General features: G+C 41.2%; 1 protein-coding gene across 8 annotated transcripts in view; it reads right to left on the reverse strand.

Annotated features, from left to right (window-relative positions):
* Positions 1–18,112, reverse strand: part of LOC310841574 (uncharacterized protein) — a 30,363-nt gene that overhangs the window by 6,217 nt on the left and 6,034 nt on the right. For 7 of the 8 annotated variants that reach the window (XR_014562553.1, XR_014562555.1, XM_083732883.1 and 4 more), the window contains exons 2-3: positions 4,333–4,446; positions 548–598 (exon numbers count right to left, since the gene is read on the reverse strand). Coding sequence is in view for 5 of the 8 variants with exons in the window: in XM_083732879.1 (XP_083589005.1) it covers positions 548–598; positions 4,333–4,446 (165 nt within the window). In the remaining 3 variants the exon portion in view is untranslated. The other variant, XR_014562554.1, reaches the window with a different exon arrangement.

Here is an 18,112-nt window from a genome sequence, read left to right on the forward strand (position 1 = left end):
TTTAAGCAGTTTGCTGGCAGACACAATATTGCATACTGAAGAATTTTGAAGGTTTCTTATCTAGTTCAAAGGATCAGGCCAGGTGTGTTGTGGCTTCAAGATAAAAGCAGCAGCCAAAGAGTCTCTAATTTTCAGTAATATCTCTTCCTGTGGCACTTAAGGCCACAAGAACAATGTTGATCAGTCATCGCTTATCACTGGCCATGCTGGTTTGGGCTAACTGGAGCTCATCAACTTCTGGAGGGCCACCAGTTCTCTAGCCCTGCGTCATATATTCTGTGAGCACTTGAGAAACCGCAGCTGGCAAAGCACGTTAGCCCTAGTGATGAAGCACTGAGGTAAACTGTTATGCGCATGGGCGAATTAAACACAAATGCAAGCAGAAGGTAGGTGCTACTCATTTTTTAATTAATCAATTGAAACTGAAATAAGGACACAGCAAAGGACACTGTGTATGCCAGGAGCTAAATTGCAAGTGGGGTGTGGTGTGGTATCCTAAACAGTTCAAGACCTGAAACTTAGAGGAGGTAATTCTGTAGAAACTTACAGTTCATGCTGCTCTCCTTTATCAGGGAAGCCTTGAGCGGCTGCAGGTAACCTGGACAGAAATGGGACAGAAAGTAATATACAGTTATACACTGATGAAGACCACAGTTCAGACCTAGCAAGTGGCAAAGTCAGCTAGCTTAGAAACAACTGTAGGATTAGCTTTTTCCATGTCACTGTAAATTCAGCTTAGGTTTTAAGTTCAAGTAAGCGTATGGAGTTTCAAGAACTGAGGCAAAGAGTGGTGATGTGTGAAGGCATTACTAACAAAAGTTAACAAGTAATTTCATCCATCTACAGTTGGACGGAAAAGTGAAAATGCTAATATTCTAACAAAAATATGTATTGCTATATCCAAACATGGGAAAGTTGCCAATATAATTCCAATTTTTAAAAGGCAATCCTGGAAGTAGCAGGCCTTTTGTTCCATGTAAATTGGTGGGAAACATTATTTAAGATAAATTAATAAACATTTAGAAGAACAAGTATTGCTGAAGAAGAGCCAGCATGGCTTCTACACGTGAATGCTCTATCTGTATAACCTTTTGAGAGAGTCTTAATAAGCATGTCCTAGGGGTGAGTCTGTAGACACTGCCTACTTAGACTTTCACAAAGCTTTCAGTGAAGATCCTCTCCAAAAGTATCTGGGTCATGTCCCATCATCTCTGGCCCCTGGCCATGGGCTAACGGGAGCTGGAACCCAACGGCATCCACTGAGACACATATTTGACAAGCTCAATATAAGATGACAGTCTATTAAGGATCAATAATGAATTTAAGAATAAATGGACAGAAGAAAATGGAGTAAGACTAAATGGACTGTTCTCACAATTATATAAAAAGTGGAGTCCCCAAAGATCTGTAATGACTCGTCTGCTTTTTAACTTGTTCAAAAATGACCAAAAATGGGTGAACAGTGTGGAGGCCAAGTTTGCTGATGACATCAAATTATTCCGGTTACTAAAAACAAAAAGGCATCATGAATAACTCCAAACCATTCCCTCCAAACTGAGTTAAAAAACAAATGTGTGTTAATGTGAATAAAAATGGTGTACACTGGGGCAAAAAATCCAAACTTCACATTGATACTGATGGATTCTAAGCTAGCACTAGCTATACAGGAAGGATATAATTCTGATGGATAGCTCAATGAAAATGGTGACCCAATATGCAAAGTAAAAGGTATTTAAAACCCCAGCCAATTTCATAATGCCCATTTGGAATGCCAGTTAGAATTCTAGCCTCTGCATCTGAAAAGGAGTATTGTAGAACTGGGGAGAGTGCAGAAAAAAGGGAAATCAAAATGATCAGGAGACTTATATGGCAAGGTTACAGTGTTTGGGTCTTTTAAGTTTAGGGGGGGGGGAAACAAGTTTGGAACGACATGCTAAAGATTTATAAAATTGTGCATGATATAGAGAAAGTACATAGAAGTGTTTCTGCCTCTCGTAATACTAGAACCTGGTGTGATCCAATTAAACTGAATGGTAGGATGGATAGACAACAGGAAAAAGCCAAGTACTTCACAAAGCATATACAGACTTCACTTTTACAAGGTGTGGTGATGGCCACCAACCCAGAAATATTTAAAAGATTAGACAATTCCTAGAGAATAAGGCTATCATTGCTACTAGTAATGTTCTATCTCTAGGATCAGGGGAAACATGCCTCTTAATAGCCTCCAGGAAACGACCAGAAGGTTGGTGGTTCAAGCCCACCCAAGGACAACAGTGGGCAGGATTTCTGCATTGCAGAGGGGTGGACTAGATGACTCTTGGGGTCCCTTCCAACTCTACCATTCTATAAATAGCAGGACGGAGCTACTGCGCTCATGTCTTGTTTATTTGCTTCCCACAGGCAACTGATTGGCTGCTGTGGGGAAACAGGATGCAGGACTAGATCCAAGTTTGGTTTGATCCAGCAGGGCTCTTTTGTTCTTAATGTTTCTAGGGAGCAGGGAAAGACAAGAGGCTTTTATCACTAATTGTTAGAGCTAACTGTTTAAGTGCAGTTGCTTAAGGTATTGCAACATGTAAAAAGCTTGTTCAAGCAAAGTGTTGTTGGTTTTTACAACATCTTCCTTATATAGCTACAGCCCCCCCAGCCATCGTTCATTGTTCACTGAAGCCGAAAACGAGATACCATACATTTCAAATGCATGTTAGTAATTGTCTAGGAATTTTCATGACATAATTGGAAATTGGGACAAAGGATACTTGCCACGCATTTTAATTATTAAAAGTTAATACAGGGGATATGTCACTAAATACTCATGGTTTTATGGATGTTAGGAGTGAAGTAGCCTCAGCTCAAGGAATGTGGAGAGATGCATCACTGGTTTTGACTGACATACAGAAATTTGCTTAGTGCACTTTTTTTTCTTCTATGGAGGCATGTTTCTCCGCATAGTTTGCAAAGGCCTTTAGTAGGACACTCTAAGTAGAAGTGGCAAGACAAGCTCTAGATTTTAGGCAATAACCACCCTGACAGGGGGAATATAGGCATGTCCTTCTGCCAAGCTTTTATGAAGTAATAAGGGTGCAAGTCCCTCTGAGATGCATGTTCATTGTGTCTTGATTGGGTTAGCACAAAATCCACCCGTATGTTCAAGCCATCACACACACTTTCTCAGTAACCTTAAAATACAACCTGTAAAAGCTGCCTGTATTAACCACGAATTGCAACTGAGGGGGGTGTAGATGAGGTTCTTCTTAAGACGCCCTACAGATTTCAAAGGCAGAATTTGAACCTGAGTTCTGCTTCACAGCACAATCTCTTAGGTCAGTCATATCAGGAAAATAAAGCCTGGGGTGGGGGTGGTTTTCATGGGACTGCAACATGCAGGGAGAGGAAGTTTATTTGTTCCCTCCCAAGCTGTAGTCCTAAAAAATAAAACGCCATGCATTACAGTTAGCCCTTGAAAAGAGTTCCCATTGCACTAATGAGAACTTTTTCCCTAAGGCTAACTGCAGCCTGGAGGAGGGGATTTTTGTCAGTACTGTGTCTGGGAAAGTTTAAAACTCCTCTCTATGTGCACTGTAGCCATGATTAAAATGCTCACCTGCATCTAGAAGGGGTTCGCGCCCCCCCCCCATTTTAAACCCTGCTGTGTATGCTAGCCACACAATGTGTTCCTTTGCCTCTGGCTTCTGTGTTATAGTGAGCTAAGGAATGCATTTGTTTTTTTACAAGATCTTTGCATCCCCATAATCAGCTGACTAAACAGGGATGCTATGAGAGAGGAGTGCAGCAATAATCATACTACAGGTCTTAAGGGCTGCAGGTACCAGAATAACTGCATTCCACCAAGCCCTGAACCTTTCACCCCGTAAACTCTGTGGCAGACACTGTCACTCAAGTCAATCTCTTATACACGGTAATTGAACTGTTAAATTATTACATAGTCATGTCTAGATGGCTGTTGCCCATTACAAATTAATCATGTCTGGTGTAGAAGATGGGATCTGGCTAGGTTTACATGATTAATTTATCATACATTTATATTCTTATGGCCATATCCAGCACTCTTAATTCCAATTTGCTAGTTGCAGCCATTTCTCTGATTATTTAAACACAACCACGCACAAAATGCTTATTAGCCTACAGTTTCAATTTGCCATCCTTCCTTTTCTTCCTACCACGGCTTTCATTCTCAAAGCTTTTTAGTTTCAGTTAGCATCTCAGTATCTCAACTGTGGTGACATGTCATCGCTTCAAGATGTGAGTTTGAGAGAAAAGTTCTGAGCTTTAAAAGCAGTTCCTACAAAAATACCATTTAATTCTTACCTGTTTCTAGCTGAGACAGGAAGGTAAAAGTTAACAGCCAAAACACATCAGTTTGTGAAATCTTGGTTTTTATGGGACGAAATGCTGCCATTCTCTTTTTCCTCATCTGATTTTCTGAAAAGTGACAAATTAAGATAGTTACACAATGATGCACTATCTCTCAGGTCATAGTGACTTAGTTGCTCTTCTAAGCAGAATGTGCTTAGCACATCTTAGTACACAAGATTAAGTAGATTCGGGGAGGGGAGGCTGGCGTTATACACGCCTCTAAGGTATCATAGTCATTATTTCTTCTCCCACCCCCGCCATTGTGGTATTTTACCATGCATGGAGTTGCATGTGTGAAGCGCTACCAGATTAACATGTTTCTGTATTCCATCTCTGCATAAAACTGTAAAGCATATTTGGCGTTATTCTGAAGGTGGCTGCTTTGCCTGTGTGTAGAGCTTTCCTGGGAAAGCTTCCTTAATTGACCAACATTTCAGTTTCCCATGTTGGAAACCCTACCCATGAATAAGGCAGCCAGACTAAGGCTGGTTGGGAAATGTGTGTCAGGTATTATTCACCATCAAGGAGGCCAGACTTATCTTGTGCTTGGTCCCTTGGCCCTTTGAAACTGGATGCCTGAGAGGTTTTTATGTGTGTCACATGAAACATGAAATCTAGGCCAGTGAAGAAAAATATTGTTTAAATGCTTAATGAAAACAAAACTTAAGTCAGAACCAAAGATATATTGAAAAGTATATTTTCACATTACTTTTTCTTTAATGAACATGCATGCTTCATTTTGTACCAATGGCAAAGCTCCAAGTAACAGACATGTCCAGAAAGAAATATGTTGTTTTTTAAGTACTTAAATGAATGGGACATTTATTTTGTTTCTCTTTCTAAATCTTCTTAATTTATGTTCGTCTTCTGAAAGAGAAAACAAACAGCCTGATCTGGATTTCTGAACTGAATAAATTGAAAGAGACAAAATCCTTGGGTTGTTAGCTTATGCTTTTATCATAAATTATATTAACTAGATTTATATTCCAGCCCTCCAGGGTTTAAAATAATTGTCATGTTATGGTAGCAGTCAAGGACATGAACATCGTGATGGCAATAGTCAAAACTTCTTTCTTTAATCAGTATTATATAAATAAATGAGATTTTTCCCTATTCGTTTTCGTTAGTTGCAGCATTTTAGTTTTCCACATTCTCCAGAATTAACAAATCCTTAAATGTTATGCTGGTTCCCAAGAAAAATATAGATTTGTACATCTCTCAATAATTAGTTATGAATTAAAACAAAGCATGTCACAAAGCATTCATTGTTATGTGAAGAGGTACTTCCCCTTGTCTGGGACATTATGATCCTCCATCTGGCCCTGAACTTCATCACCTCATAAAGATCTGCCCTTATTTATCAATATGTGCACAAAATATTAATTTCACTTGGAAAGTCTATTTTTTTAATTCTCCTAAAAGAAAAGCAATGATGTCTATGATCAGATGTCCCAACCCAGCTAGGGGCCACACACACACACACACACACACACTGCATCTTACCCCAATCCAACCCAACAGTCAGGGATTCACATTCTTAGCTGGTTTTTTGTTATTTTAAAAAACCCCTATCACTACTGATGAACTGTTTAGGTAGGTAAGCAAAGGTTAGATAGATCTTCAGCTCTTTCCATGACAAGCAGCTGATTAGGGCAGTCTCAGTTTCTGTTACCTGGCCACTATGAGCACACTTTCTGGGCTACTGGGTATAGGGCCAGGGCCCGGTGCAGCCCAACAGAACTCCAAATAACCCCCAAGATTCCTCATTGCAAAATGAAAGTAATGAATGCATCCACAGCTAAGGTTCAAGATAACTCTCAAGGCAACACTGGCAGTAAGCTAAGCCAATCAGACACAACCTTTGGTATTGCAGGGCCAATGAAACCAGCAACAGGGCATGTTGAGAAGGCTTGCTGCTCCAGTATTCTCATTGACCCCACAACCCTAAAGCTGGTACCTGAATGGTAGAATTCACTGCTACTTTCACCCTGGCTCTAGCAATATTTAAAATTAAAATGCTAGGCAGCTGAAGCCTCAATGGAGCTTGCTAGAAGAGCAATTTGCAGAGAGTGTGGGCTAGCAGACTTGCCAACTTGCCTGCCTGCCTGCAAGACAGAGGGAAGGGGGGAGAGAGAGAAGTGTGGTTGCTGTCACTCTTCATTAGCTTTGAGGTAACACTTGCAACATTAGAATGTTAGCTTGGACATTCCTTAGGGCAGTGTTTCCCAACCTTGTGCCTCCAGATGTTTTTGGCCTACAACTCCCATCATCCCTGACCACTGGTCTTGCTAGCTAGGGATGATGGGAGTTGTAGGCCAAAAACATCTGGAGGCACAAGGTTGGGAAACACTGCCTTAGGGTGCCAATCTATCCTGTATGTAACATCTACATGAAACCGATGAGCGGGGTCATCCAAAGTTTTAGAGCACGTTGTCCGAAATGCAGCTCTACTTCTCCTATACATCTTCCGGTGTGGCAGCAGATGTGCTGGACCTTTGTCTTGCCTCAGAAATCGATTGGATGAGAGCCAACAAACTGAAGCTCAATCCAGATAAGACTGAGGCACTGTTAGTGGGTGGTTCCTCAGATTGGATGGGTGGGAGGTTGCCTGTTCTTGATGGGGTTACACTCCCTCTGAAGGAGCAGGTATGCAGCTTGGGGGTACTTCTGGGTCTGTTGCTATCATTTGATGCTCAGGCGGCCTCAGTGGTGCAGAGTGCCTTCTATCAGCTTTGGCTGGTGGCCCAGCTGCGCCACATCTGGGCAGGGATAGTCTAATTTCTGTTGTCTATGCTCTGACAACCTCTGAGTTAGATTACTGCAACACGTTATATGTGGGGCTGCCCCTGAAGACAGTTCAGAAACTTCACATTGTGCAGAATTCAGCAGTCAAGTTGCTCACTGGGGCAAGATGGTTTGAGCATATAATGCCAACCCTGGTCCAACTGCACTGGCTACCAATTAGTTTCCAATTCAAAGTGCTGGTTTTGACCTATAAAGCCTTAATCGGCTCAGGATTGCGCCTCAAGGACCACTTCTCCCCATATGAACAGACCCTGACCCTGCAATCATTATCTGAGGCCCATCTTTGTGTGCCGCCCCCATGGGAGGTGTAAAAGGCGGCGACACAAGAAACAAGGCTTTTTGCAGTGGTATTTTGTATTTTTATATTGTGAACCACCCTGTGATCTTTGGATGAAGGGCAGTATACAAATATAATAACAACAGCCACAACAACAACACCACCTCTTTCTGCAGGGTAGAGTCTATCTTTGAAGGATTGATATTGCTATCTTTGTAAGATGGAAGGCACAACTCAATTGTTCACTTTTCTCAGGGGTGAGACACCTGTGGCTCTCCAGATGTTGGTTGGACTCCCAAAGCTCTTCAACCCAGCCAAAATGAGCAATGGTCAGGCAACTTCAGGAGGAGAATATATTTTCCATACCAGCTCCCAGAGAGAGGGGCTCACCAATGAGTTTCAGCTTAGCTTCCCCTTCAAAACAGATGCATTTCCCAAAGGTTTTATGATGTGCTGAATTCTAGAACCACTTCTAAAAATGGCTAAAGGGAGCTCTTCTCCACAGAGCATGTCTCTGTCTTGAGTTGCCACTGCTGCAGCAGCTCTGCCTCACAGGGATTTATTTGCTACAATAAATAAAACAGGTACATCCAAATCTCAAAGCAACGGTGAGGAGAAGGTGCACTTGGCCTGGCAGGCTCATCAAGCAGTGATGTGGTCACCTCATGTTTTTAGGAGCTAGTAGGCAGGCTTCTGGGACGAGCTTGCTAGGGAAAGAGAAAACGAGATAGGAGAACTGAGAGCATGAGGGCATTGTGGAAATAGTGGTGCATTAGTGGCAAGGAAATAAAGTATGGGTGCGCAGATAGGTAAGCACTGGGAAGTGGGTGGTCACCTTGACCAGCCCCTCTCAAACCTGACAATACCTCTTGCTCAAATAGGTTTGCCTTATGTTATAAAGAGCTGCTGTTTGAGAAAGACAAGCCAAAGTCTTTAGGGCATTAATTAAATTGCTCTTTTGTATTGGCTGAAGCAGCCTAAAGAGCTTGCCATGAGCTTAGGAAAGAGGGAGAAGAAGAAAAAGCTTGCTTAAATCTACTTCAAGTTTGAAAGGACACAGGATTGCTCCACACACACACACACCATACACCTTCTGCCTCTCATACCACTCCCTCAATTAGGTTGTGAAGCCTCTCTTCATTTTAAGACATCCTTCACGTATCTTATATTAAAATAGGTTATTTCTTGAATTAATTAAAAGGGAGAAGCGGGGTGAATTTATAAAGAACAGAGCACATTTAAGTGGACAACTACGTCCAAGCACCTTTTATCCTTACAGTAAAGCAATTAATCACCATAAACTCATTTTGTCTAAAAGCAGTAGCAATAGATTGTTCCATTTAAATCACTTTATTGTCCAGTCTGATGTCAGATCACCTAAATAGACATGCTTATAAATTCCTTGTATGGGAACATTGTATGTTTTGAAGGTTAGTTAGGATGGGAATGTTTTGTGCCAGTTGCTGGCAAGAGCTACATGCTTTAATTTCTGCAAAAATTATACTTCCAAGGTTTAGCAAGATGGGTGGCGCACATATAAGAGTCTGAACGGGCAAAGTCACAACCTAAGACCTGGAACGAGATGCACTCAGGATATGTCTTTAATAACAACAACAACAAAACTCTCTGTTTCAGTCTAAGAGCAAAAATCCACTCCTTTCTGTTCTTGCTCAAGCCTACGGAATGAACAGCTAATGGGGAACCAAAGCAACATTTGGTGAGATCATAACAAAGTTTAAAGGTTTGAAGCAGAAGAAAAGCAGTTGCAAATTATTCTTACATACTGGCAAAGACTAGATCTCATCTGAGTCATTTTACATTAGGTACTGGGCAACCTGTGGCGCTTCACATGTTGTTAGACTCCAACTCCTATCAGTCCTGGCCAATAACCCATGGTTAGGAATGATGAGAGTTGTAGTCCAACAACATCTGAAGGGCTACAGATCCCAAAACCCTAAGCAGCATCAAAGACAGATGAGACAAAGAGGGTTAATGCTCTAGAGTTCAGTCATACCCGGTGGCACTTTTGGATGGCCTCAAGATGTGTCTGCATAAAACAAAGAAATCTTCACTCTTGGCTAATGTTCTACTGGGCTACTTAATAATATTGCTGAGGTTGTCGGTAAACTTTTATTCTGTGATCCTAAAAAAACAAATTAGCCTTTACGATCAGATTTTTTTTGGGAGGGGTCGTTCCTAGAGATATCATTCAGACCAAACCCCCTCCCATCATAGAGTAACTGCAATAAATAATTTTTTAGAGAAAGTTGCAGCAGTCCTGTACTGTTTGAAATGTTTTTCTTTCTTCTATTTTGATTAACAATTGCATCTGCAAGCTTTTGTTCTTGATAGTGACAAAAAGTGACAGGCTTCACATGAAGCCCCATCATGATTTACTACAGCAGTAGAAATCTGGCAAATTATTTTAAAGCAAATAAACACAGCTGTAGGAAACATTTCCTTAGTTTCTTCTACATTCTACAAGCTGGAACTATTTTTTATTCACTCCCCCTCTCCGAATCTCATTTTAAACATTTTTCTGTCAAATGCACTGAGGTTCAGCCAGGGAAAAACATAAAACCAGTCTGGAGAAAAATTGTATAAATTTGCATCTGCAGAGAAAGACTGCAGACAAGCTGGAATGGATTCAGGAGAGTGTCACAAGAGGAACAGGTCTCCAAGGCAAGTTGTGTCAAGACAAGCTGAAGGAACTGGGTCTGTTTACCCTGGAGAAAAGAAGATTAAAGGAGGCATATGCTGGCAGTTTTCACAGATCTAAAAGGATCTCAAAAAAGAAGAGAGAAGGAAGTGGTACAAATTGCTAATTGCAGCCACTCAGGATAGGACAAAAAGCAAAAAAAACCTACAAAAATTAAACTACAGGAAGATAGGTTAATCATCAAGAGAAAAACATTGTTTCTGTAAGCAGTTCCGCAAAGGAGTCAACTGCTTAAGCCAATCATGGGGGTCACCTTTCCTAGAGATTTCAGTGAAAAAGCTGAACTGGCAACTATTGGTGCTGTTCAGACGTATTAGGTGGAATTCAATGAACAAACATTCCCATCTGTCCAGCTTGCCAGAGAGAACGATTCCCCCCTCCACTCATTTGCTGGTTCTGGGGTACTCCCGATCCCAGCAAGCCAATTTCAGGGGTGCACAGGAGGAAAGCTGCATTGCACAAGTAGAAATCCTTCCCCAGTTCTTCCACTGAAAGAATCTGGCCCAGAACACTGGTGGTGGTGTTCTGCATGGTCTACTATCGAAGTCACTCATGCAGAGTTATTCAGATGTTCCCCATTTTGAAATTTGCAGGTGTTAAGAATTCCAAAGTACAGTTCTGTCACATTGCCCCTTATGGGTCATTCTCCCTTACTATTCAGTTTCTCTTTATAGGTGTCTGGAGGATTTTTTCTGAAAGGCAGGGCAGTAAATAATCTAAATAAACATATGTAACTCATGGAGACCAGGTTGGCCCAGTAGACTGGGTCTCTGGAAAAAAAATATATTCCAGGCCTACTCCTCTATTGTTTCCCAAGTGGGTAGACCTGCTGTCCACCTATGGGTGGACATGGCATCCAGATAATGTCTTTCCATCCTTCCTTCTTCCTCTGGCTCCTTTTACCTCCTCCAGCCCTTAATTAATAGCAATGCTGCTACAATCATCTTCACAGCCTCCTGACTGCGCTTTCTAGGTTAACAACACTGAACTACACTTAGGGATTGTCATGCACTGCCTTCCCCCTTCCTTCAGAAAAAAAAATGTTTAACAACACCTGGTTACTTTGCAGGACTTGTGTAAGTACCTACAGAGTCTCAGCCACATTCCTGCAATATGGGTACAATGGTGGGCTTTACCTGCAATGGCATTTTTTAAAATGTTTGCAAAATCAGAAGAAAACCACACAGAGAGAGAGAATATGTTAGAAATATAACAATGAATTGAATGGAGTTTTCCTCCCCGTCTCCTAATACTAGAACTAGATGGAGCAACTCCCCTAAGAAAAAGGGTTGCAACATTTAGGACATTTAAGTTTAGAAAAAAGGTGACTAATAGGCAACATGACAGAAGTTTCAGGACAGATAAAAAGCAAGTACTTCTTCATGCAGCACACAGTTAAATTAAGGAACTCTCTCACACAAGAGGCCACCAACTTTGATGGCTTTAAAAGACAAATGGACAAATTCATGGAGGAGAAAGCTATCAATGGCTGCTGGTCATGATGGCTATATTCTGCCTCCACAACCGAAGGAAGTAATGCGTCTGAATACCAGCGGCTGGAGACCACTAGAGGGGAGAGTGCTCTTTGGCTTGAATCTTGCTTGAGGGTTTCCCACAGACATCTAGTTGGCCACTCTGAGAACAGATGCTGGACTATAAGAGCCATTGGCCCGATACAGCAGGCTCTTACGTTCCTACATCCTTATCTGCGTTCCTAAATGCCAGTCATTGCTATGACTTCAGTAGCTAGAGACACTGAAATATGGGTACAGCCTTGTTCTCACTAGGTAAGGACACCACTGTTCTGCTGGGAAATGTACCAGTAACTAAAAGTCTTCCTCCCAAGATCAAGTAGAGAGTAGAAGTGTTTGAAATTTGAAGCTGGCTGGCAAGAAGCAGCCTCGAGGTGTAGTTATATTTTGGGGACTGTTAATGCCGGCATTCTTTCCACTTCCTCTACCAATAAATGGTGTGTTGTTGTTGTTGTTGTTGTTGTTGTTGTTGTTGTTGTTGTGTAACAAAATATTACAAGAATCTAGTAGTTTCTCCTCAGAAAGGTAAATATGATAAAACTTTCTCTGGAGATTAGAACTGTTCTGGAAAGCATCCTTAATTTTTTAGCAACTTTCTGATGAATAGTTTTTTTAAGAAGAGCTTCTGAAAAGTAGTAGAGTTTTAGATGAAGTCATGGCAATATAGATTTTTTTTCAAGGGCATATACTTTACTAATCTATTTCTCCACATTAAGTGGGAGGGGAGGGAAACACTGCAATATTAGCTGAGGGAGAAATAACATTAGCTTTATTTAAAGTTCAATCTAATTTTACCTCATTTTGTTCTCAAACCCATGAAGATTACAGATGTTTGGAATTCACTCACGCCCAAAGAAATTATGCAATCTATTTGTGTAAGTATCTAAGGATTAATATTTGTAGGCACTGATCCTTTTTGCGTGAGTCAAGCTAGTACAGTCAAGAGAATTCGCCAATCTCTTTTTATTTGCTGGTGAAATGTAAGTATAATTAAAGACGGAAGGTTCCAGAAGGTGGACATCTTGTTCAAACAACTTTCAAACACCCTACCACAGCTTAGAAGTTTTGATAATACTCAGCAGTTTTTTGACATTGTATTAACTGCCAAGCAGCCAGGCATTGCAAGAGCAAGCCCACTCCAAATTCATTTCCTTTGCTTGTTATTGCCCTTCCCAGGGAGAGGCAGGAAAGACAAAAGGTACCTTCATGATGCAAGAAAACTAGACTGAAGAAAATACAGCCTTCCATGGGAGTCAAATAATAGTAATGTTCTTGTGATACGACTCTGGCCCCCTCCTCTACTGCTTCTTTGGTTGCTTCTCAGTGAGAATCAAAGAAAAGAAGAGGGATGCCAAGCAAACTCCCCAGGAGGACTTCTCCATAGGTCTTCCCTCTTGACCAGGCTACAATGAAGGCTCTGAGGGCCATCTTCAAGTGCTATTTGGTAAAGGAACAGAAGAAGATGGGCAAATGAGTATCACACTTGTGATGCAGAAAACACCTACAGCATAAAAAGCTGGCACAAGACGAGTGGGGAAGAGTTCCATGGCCATGGAACCACGATACAGTACTTCTTCTCCCTTGTGCCCCACACCTGACTGACCTAGTGGGTGAGCAAACCAGGAGAACCTTCAAAACAGATCTTAAGAGTGCAGGAAATAGGGGTACATACAGTCTAGTAAAAAAAAGCTTGAACTCAACCCATTTGGGTTTTACAAGTTCAAAACCAGCACTTTGAACTAATTCTGGAAACCAGTGCAGCTGTTATAATAAAGGTGTTGCATATGTTAACCACCTCACCTCCAACAGAACTCTGGCAGTTGCGTGCTGTACAGAACTTTAGTATAACAACATCTGGAGGGCCACAGACTCCCCACCTCTGGTTAAGCCATCTTGCCTTGGGTTTACTATCATATTTCTGTGAAGAGGATGATCACTGTGGGTTGGTCTTAACACAATCCCTGGCCAGAACCTTGGAACTGACATAAACAGTGTTAGAAATGGAGATATGAAAGCTAGGAGCTAAATGGCACCTTAAACCTAGGTTATGAGAGCAACAATGGACTGTCTAGGTGTGCTTTTTTTTTTTTTAATAACTCTTCTCCAGTCTTCAGAGAGTAGCTGAAAGCAGGGAGGCTTCCACTCTGCAGTTTTAATCTGAAATCTTAGGCGCAGTACTGCGTTCAGAGCTCAAGATACTGCTCGCACTAATGAAATTCTCTGTCGCAATATGCGCTTAGAACAATGGGAGTTTCGAACACCAGCCCAAACCTCAGGGGTGACATTTTTAATGCAGTGCACTTTTGGATGCAGAAATCTACACAGAAACGACCTTGAATATAGTCCTTCTATGATACCTGCAGAGTAGTAAACCATGTCCCCACATTTCAAACACTTGTCGTTAAATTTTATTTCTGTATGCAAAAAATGTACACAAAGTGTCTGGAACAAAAATGACCTCAAGAACTATATTGATTTTGCCATTAGGTTACAGATAATTTTCACATATTGGAGTAACAAACAAAAAAATTCCAAAATTAAAAGGTGGTGTGTTTCCATGAGAGATAGTTGTTAGAGATTTGCTTCTTGATACAGGACCAATGTGGGATGTACTGAACTGGAAAAACTATATCTCACCTTCTCTCACCTCACACACTTAGGATGTTGTAACCTAGATTTGTATTTGTGTGTGTGTGAGAGAGAGAAAGAGAGAGAGAGAGAGAGAGAAGGAACAGTTGAGATAGGGACAGAATTCTGGGTTCTGCACATGCAGGAAAGCGTGTTCACAGAAAGCTTTCTGTCTCTAGAGATCTACTGTGTTGAATCAGATCTCTCTTAATATCTGATGTGACTGTCTATTGGAGTGTTTTAAGCTCTGCATTCACTTACGCTCAACCTGTGCATTGGTAAATAAATTCAAGTTTTACAAAAGGCCATAAACCGCCAGTGATCTCTTTCCCAATGAACCCTAACCAGGGCAAGTACTCTACTCATGTAACTTCTCACCAGGAAGAGGAGCAAACCTAACAGTATGAAGTGAGACACATGGTAGCTCACTGGGAGTGCACACAAGAAGAGCACTGGTGACTCAAAATTAAAGACATATCTAGTCCATAACCCCCTTTCCCACAGTGGCCAACCAGAAGCCTATGATAAGACCACAAACAGGACTTCAGCATGACAGCCTTCTCCCACTGTTGTACCTCAGTGATTGATATCAGAGACACAGTGTCTCTGGTCTTGGAAGTAGCATTTGGCCATCACTGGAAGCTTCATCCTCCATGAAGTTGAACTTGAAGAAATTCCACACATTCCTGTTGGAGTTTTTCCGTTCATTCCTTTTTGCTGCCTTCAACAAGGAGGAATTAATGATACAGAAATGTTATGTGCTTTGGAATGTGGAGCCAATCCAGTTTTATGAATTTGTGCTAGTGAAATGGATTGTGAAAGCTATTTATTTAGGAAGAGAGCCCTTGCCCCTCTGTCAAGAGTCCAAGCCCTTGGCAGGATTATTTCCTGGAGATGAAATGGCTCCTTTCCAGATTGTGCCTTGGCAGAGATTTGGGCTATGCTTGGCCCTACGAGATTCCTCTTTACAGGGCATTATTTAATCAGTGAGTATAATGATAATGTAATTATTGTACTTAATGCCTCATATTTTATACTGATCATTTTCACAGATCACTGATAACAGTTTTATAGAGCTTTACATACTTGTTTTTACAAGCTGTTACACAAAATAGGCCTCTGGAATTACAGACCTTTGGATAAACACCCAAAGAATTCTGTAATAGACATTGGTTTTGATCTAGGGATCCTCACATTCAGTAGCATGGAATCTGAATTTCAAGCATATGGGATTTTCGGTAGTTAGAAGGAAGGTTCAAACAATTATGTACTCTTGCACATGAGCAGCTGTGCTCATTATCATGCATTGTGGATGCCCAGGACGGAGGTGAGAAATATTACCTTAGTGGTCACCAATCTTTGGAATTTTGAAAGCACCACTCACTCTGATTGCTTCGCTCCCTCTCGCTACTTTTTCAACAACCTGGTGCCCTCCAGGTATTGTTGAACTACAACCAGCCAGCCATGCTTCTGAGAGTTGTACTACAACAGCATGTGTAGGGCATTCCAGGTTGGCAAAGGTTGGCTTAGCATGATGTCCGGATTAGCACTTGTGGCTTGTTTCTCTCTGAAGCACAACGTAAAGCCAATAAACAACTGTACTACAGTCGGGTTGGGTTAAGGCAACCTCAAATTGCCCCAGGTTGAATTGGGTTGACCATAACTGAGCTGGGACTGTCAAAAGGTGAGTGATCTGCATGGACCTCCTTCTAACCCCCTAACCAGATTTAATTATGGTTTAAAACCTAGGGTTGGGGACACAAAGAGACAAACACAGGCAAACTGCATGATTCGTATTTGCATTTTACATGTAACTTAAGCACACAATCTTAATAATGTTTATTCAGAAGTAAGCCTTAATTACTCCCTTGTAAGGGTGAGACAAAACTGAAGATGGATAAATGACCATATCCAGAGCCCCTTCAGGACCACCACAATAGGATGGATTGGGTGGTAGTAGAGAATTTTCCCTTTTCTCTTCCTGGGATAAAACTATGTTGCTTCCGTTGATTCCAATACATATGTCATTTAGAGGCTTGGTGTGTGTCCCCTCTCGCTCCCAATTTTCAGGAGAATATGGGAGGAATACTATGGTTCCATCCTGGTACACTGAATCAATGCCCTGTTTAAAACTGGTTCAGAAGATTGTAAATGCAGATGGCAGGGCAAGGAAAGCTACAGCAGTGATGTCATGATTTATGGCAATCATTTCAACAATTTCAGATAGCAATAAAGCAGAAATAGTATATATGCAATGAATAAATATACAGCCTTTTTGATAGCAGATCTTACCTTTCAGTGCAGCAGGGGAACACACACTTTGGAATACTGGAACACTCTGTTGTTAAAGTAAACAAGGGACACATTTAGAACTAAGTTCATTTGTCAAGTTGACAGGGCTTGGAAGCTCCCTGCATGCAAAATGAAGGAGCATCTGGCTATCAAGAATATTTAAGTTCTTGCCTAGTTATCTCTCTTATTCTTTCATCTCCTAAAATGAGTGAAAGGTGTTAAGAAGCATCACTGCATAAAACATAAACAGGTCCTCCAAACTCTGTTGAGGAGTCCACAGTTTTAGATGCAAGACGATGAAAATCAAACACCCTAATGCAGAAGATTAGGTTTGGTACCAGCAATGGGCAAAGTCCTCAAAGCTTACCCTCGTTCCAAGGAAACGAAATGCTGGGTAAGCGCCTGGAACCCCTGGAATCTCACACTGCTTGGTGATTGGGGTGCAACAATATTATAATTTCCTGTGGCATCAGTTTCTTACTCCCTGAACTGCCATGATAGCTAGTTGGAGAAGAAAACCAGAGTTGTTCTTAATTATAATTGCCTTTATTGTTAAATCACTTTGGGAGATTTCCTAGGAAGCAATTAATAAATGGAAATAAATACATGAATAAATCTGCAGGTGCTTTGACCACCTGATGTCAAGCCTTGGGGGTTTGTAATGGTTAAGCCAGAAAATGAGCCATCTTCCTACTTTCTGCCTCAGGTAGCAGGCTGGCCATCTCCTCTATATATACTTTGTGGGTCTTCTCCAATTTGCAGTTTCAGTAGTAGCCCCTATACTGATAGCCTCCTGCAGATTTAGCTGATCATTGAACTCTGAGGTGTCTCCCCTTTGCTTTTGTCTTTTTTATTTTTTTATTTTACTAAACCTAATGAGGTTTTGACAAGTTAAGTATCTCTGAAGAACTGACATAGATCTTCTTCCTGGTTCTATGACCTGCAACTTAAGATACATATGAGCTACTTAGATGTATTGTTACTACAGTGGTACCTCGGGTTAAATACTTAATTCGTTCCGGAAGTCTGTTCTTAACTTGAAACTGTTCTTAACCTGAGGTACCACTTTAGCTAATGGGGCCTCCCACTGCCGCCGCACCACTGCAGCACGATTTCTGTCCTGAAGCAAAGTTCTTAACCTGAAGCACTATTTCTGGGTTAGCGGAGTCTCTAACCTGAAGCGTCTGTTACCTGAAGCGTATGTAACCCAAGGTACCACTGTATTGGTCAACTATTCTTTGAAAAAATACTGTATTACTTACATTGATTTAAAATAGTTGTGCTGTGCATGTATCACCATCTTTACTCCAAAACAAGTCCCCCTCTTCAGTAATACCTCTGTCCATAATAAGTGGGTTTGGAATCACAGGCTTAGTTCTGTTTAGAAATAGAATGATGCTGCTATTAGGGGCACAGTTGGAGACAAAATAGTGTGGCTTAGTACAGAAGTAGCTAGGGCATGATGTGCTTAAGTTTTAC

Source organism: Podarcis gaigeae (assembly GCF_964106915.1).
Source record: "Podarcis gaigeae genome assembly, chromosome: 3".
In the NCBI taxonomy this organism is placed as follows: Eukaryota; Metazoa; Chordata; class Lepidosauria; order Squamata; family Lacertidae; genus Podarcis; species Podarcis gaigeae.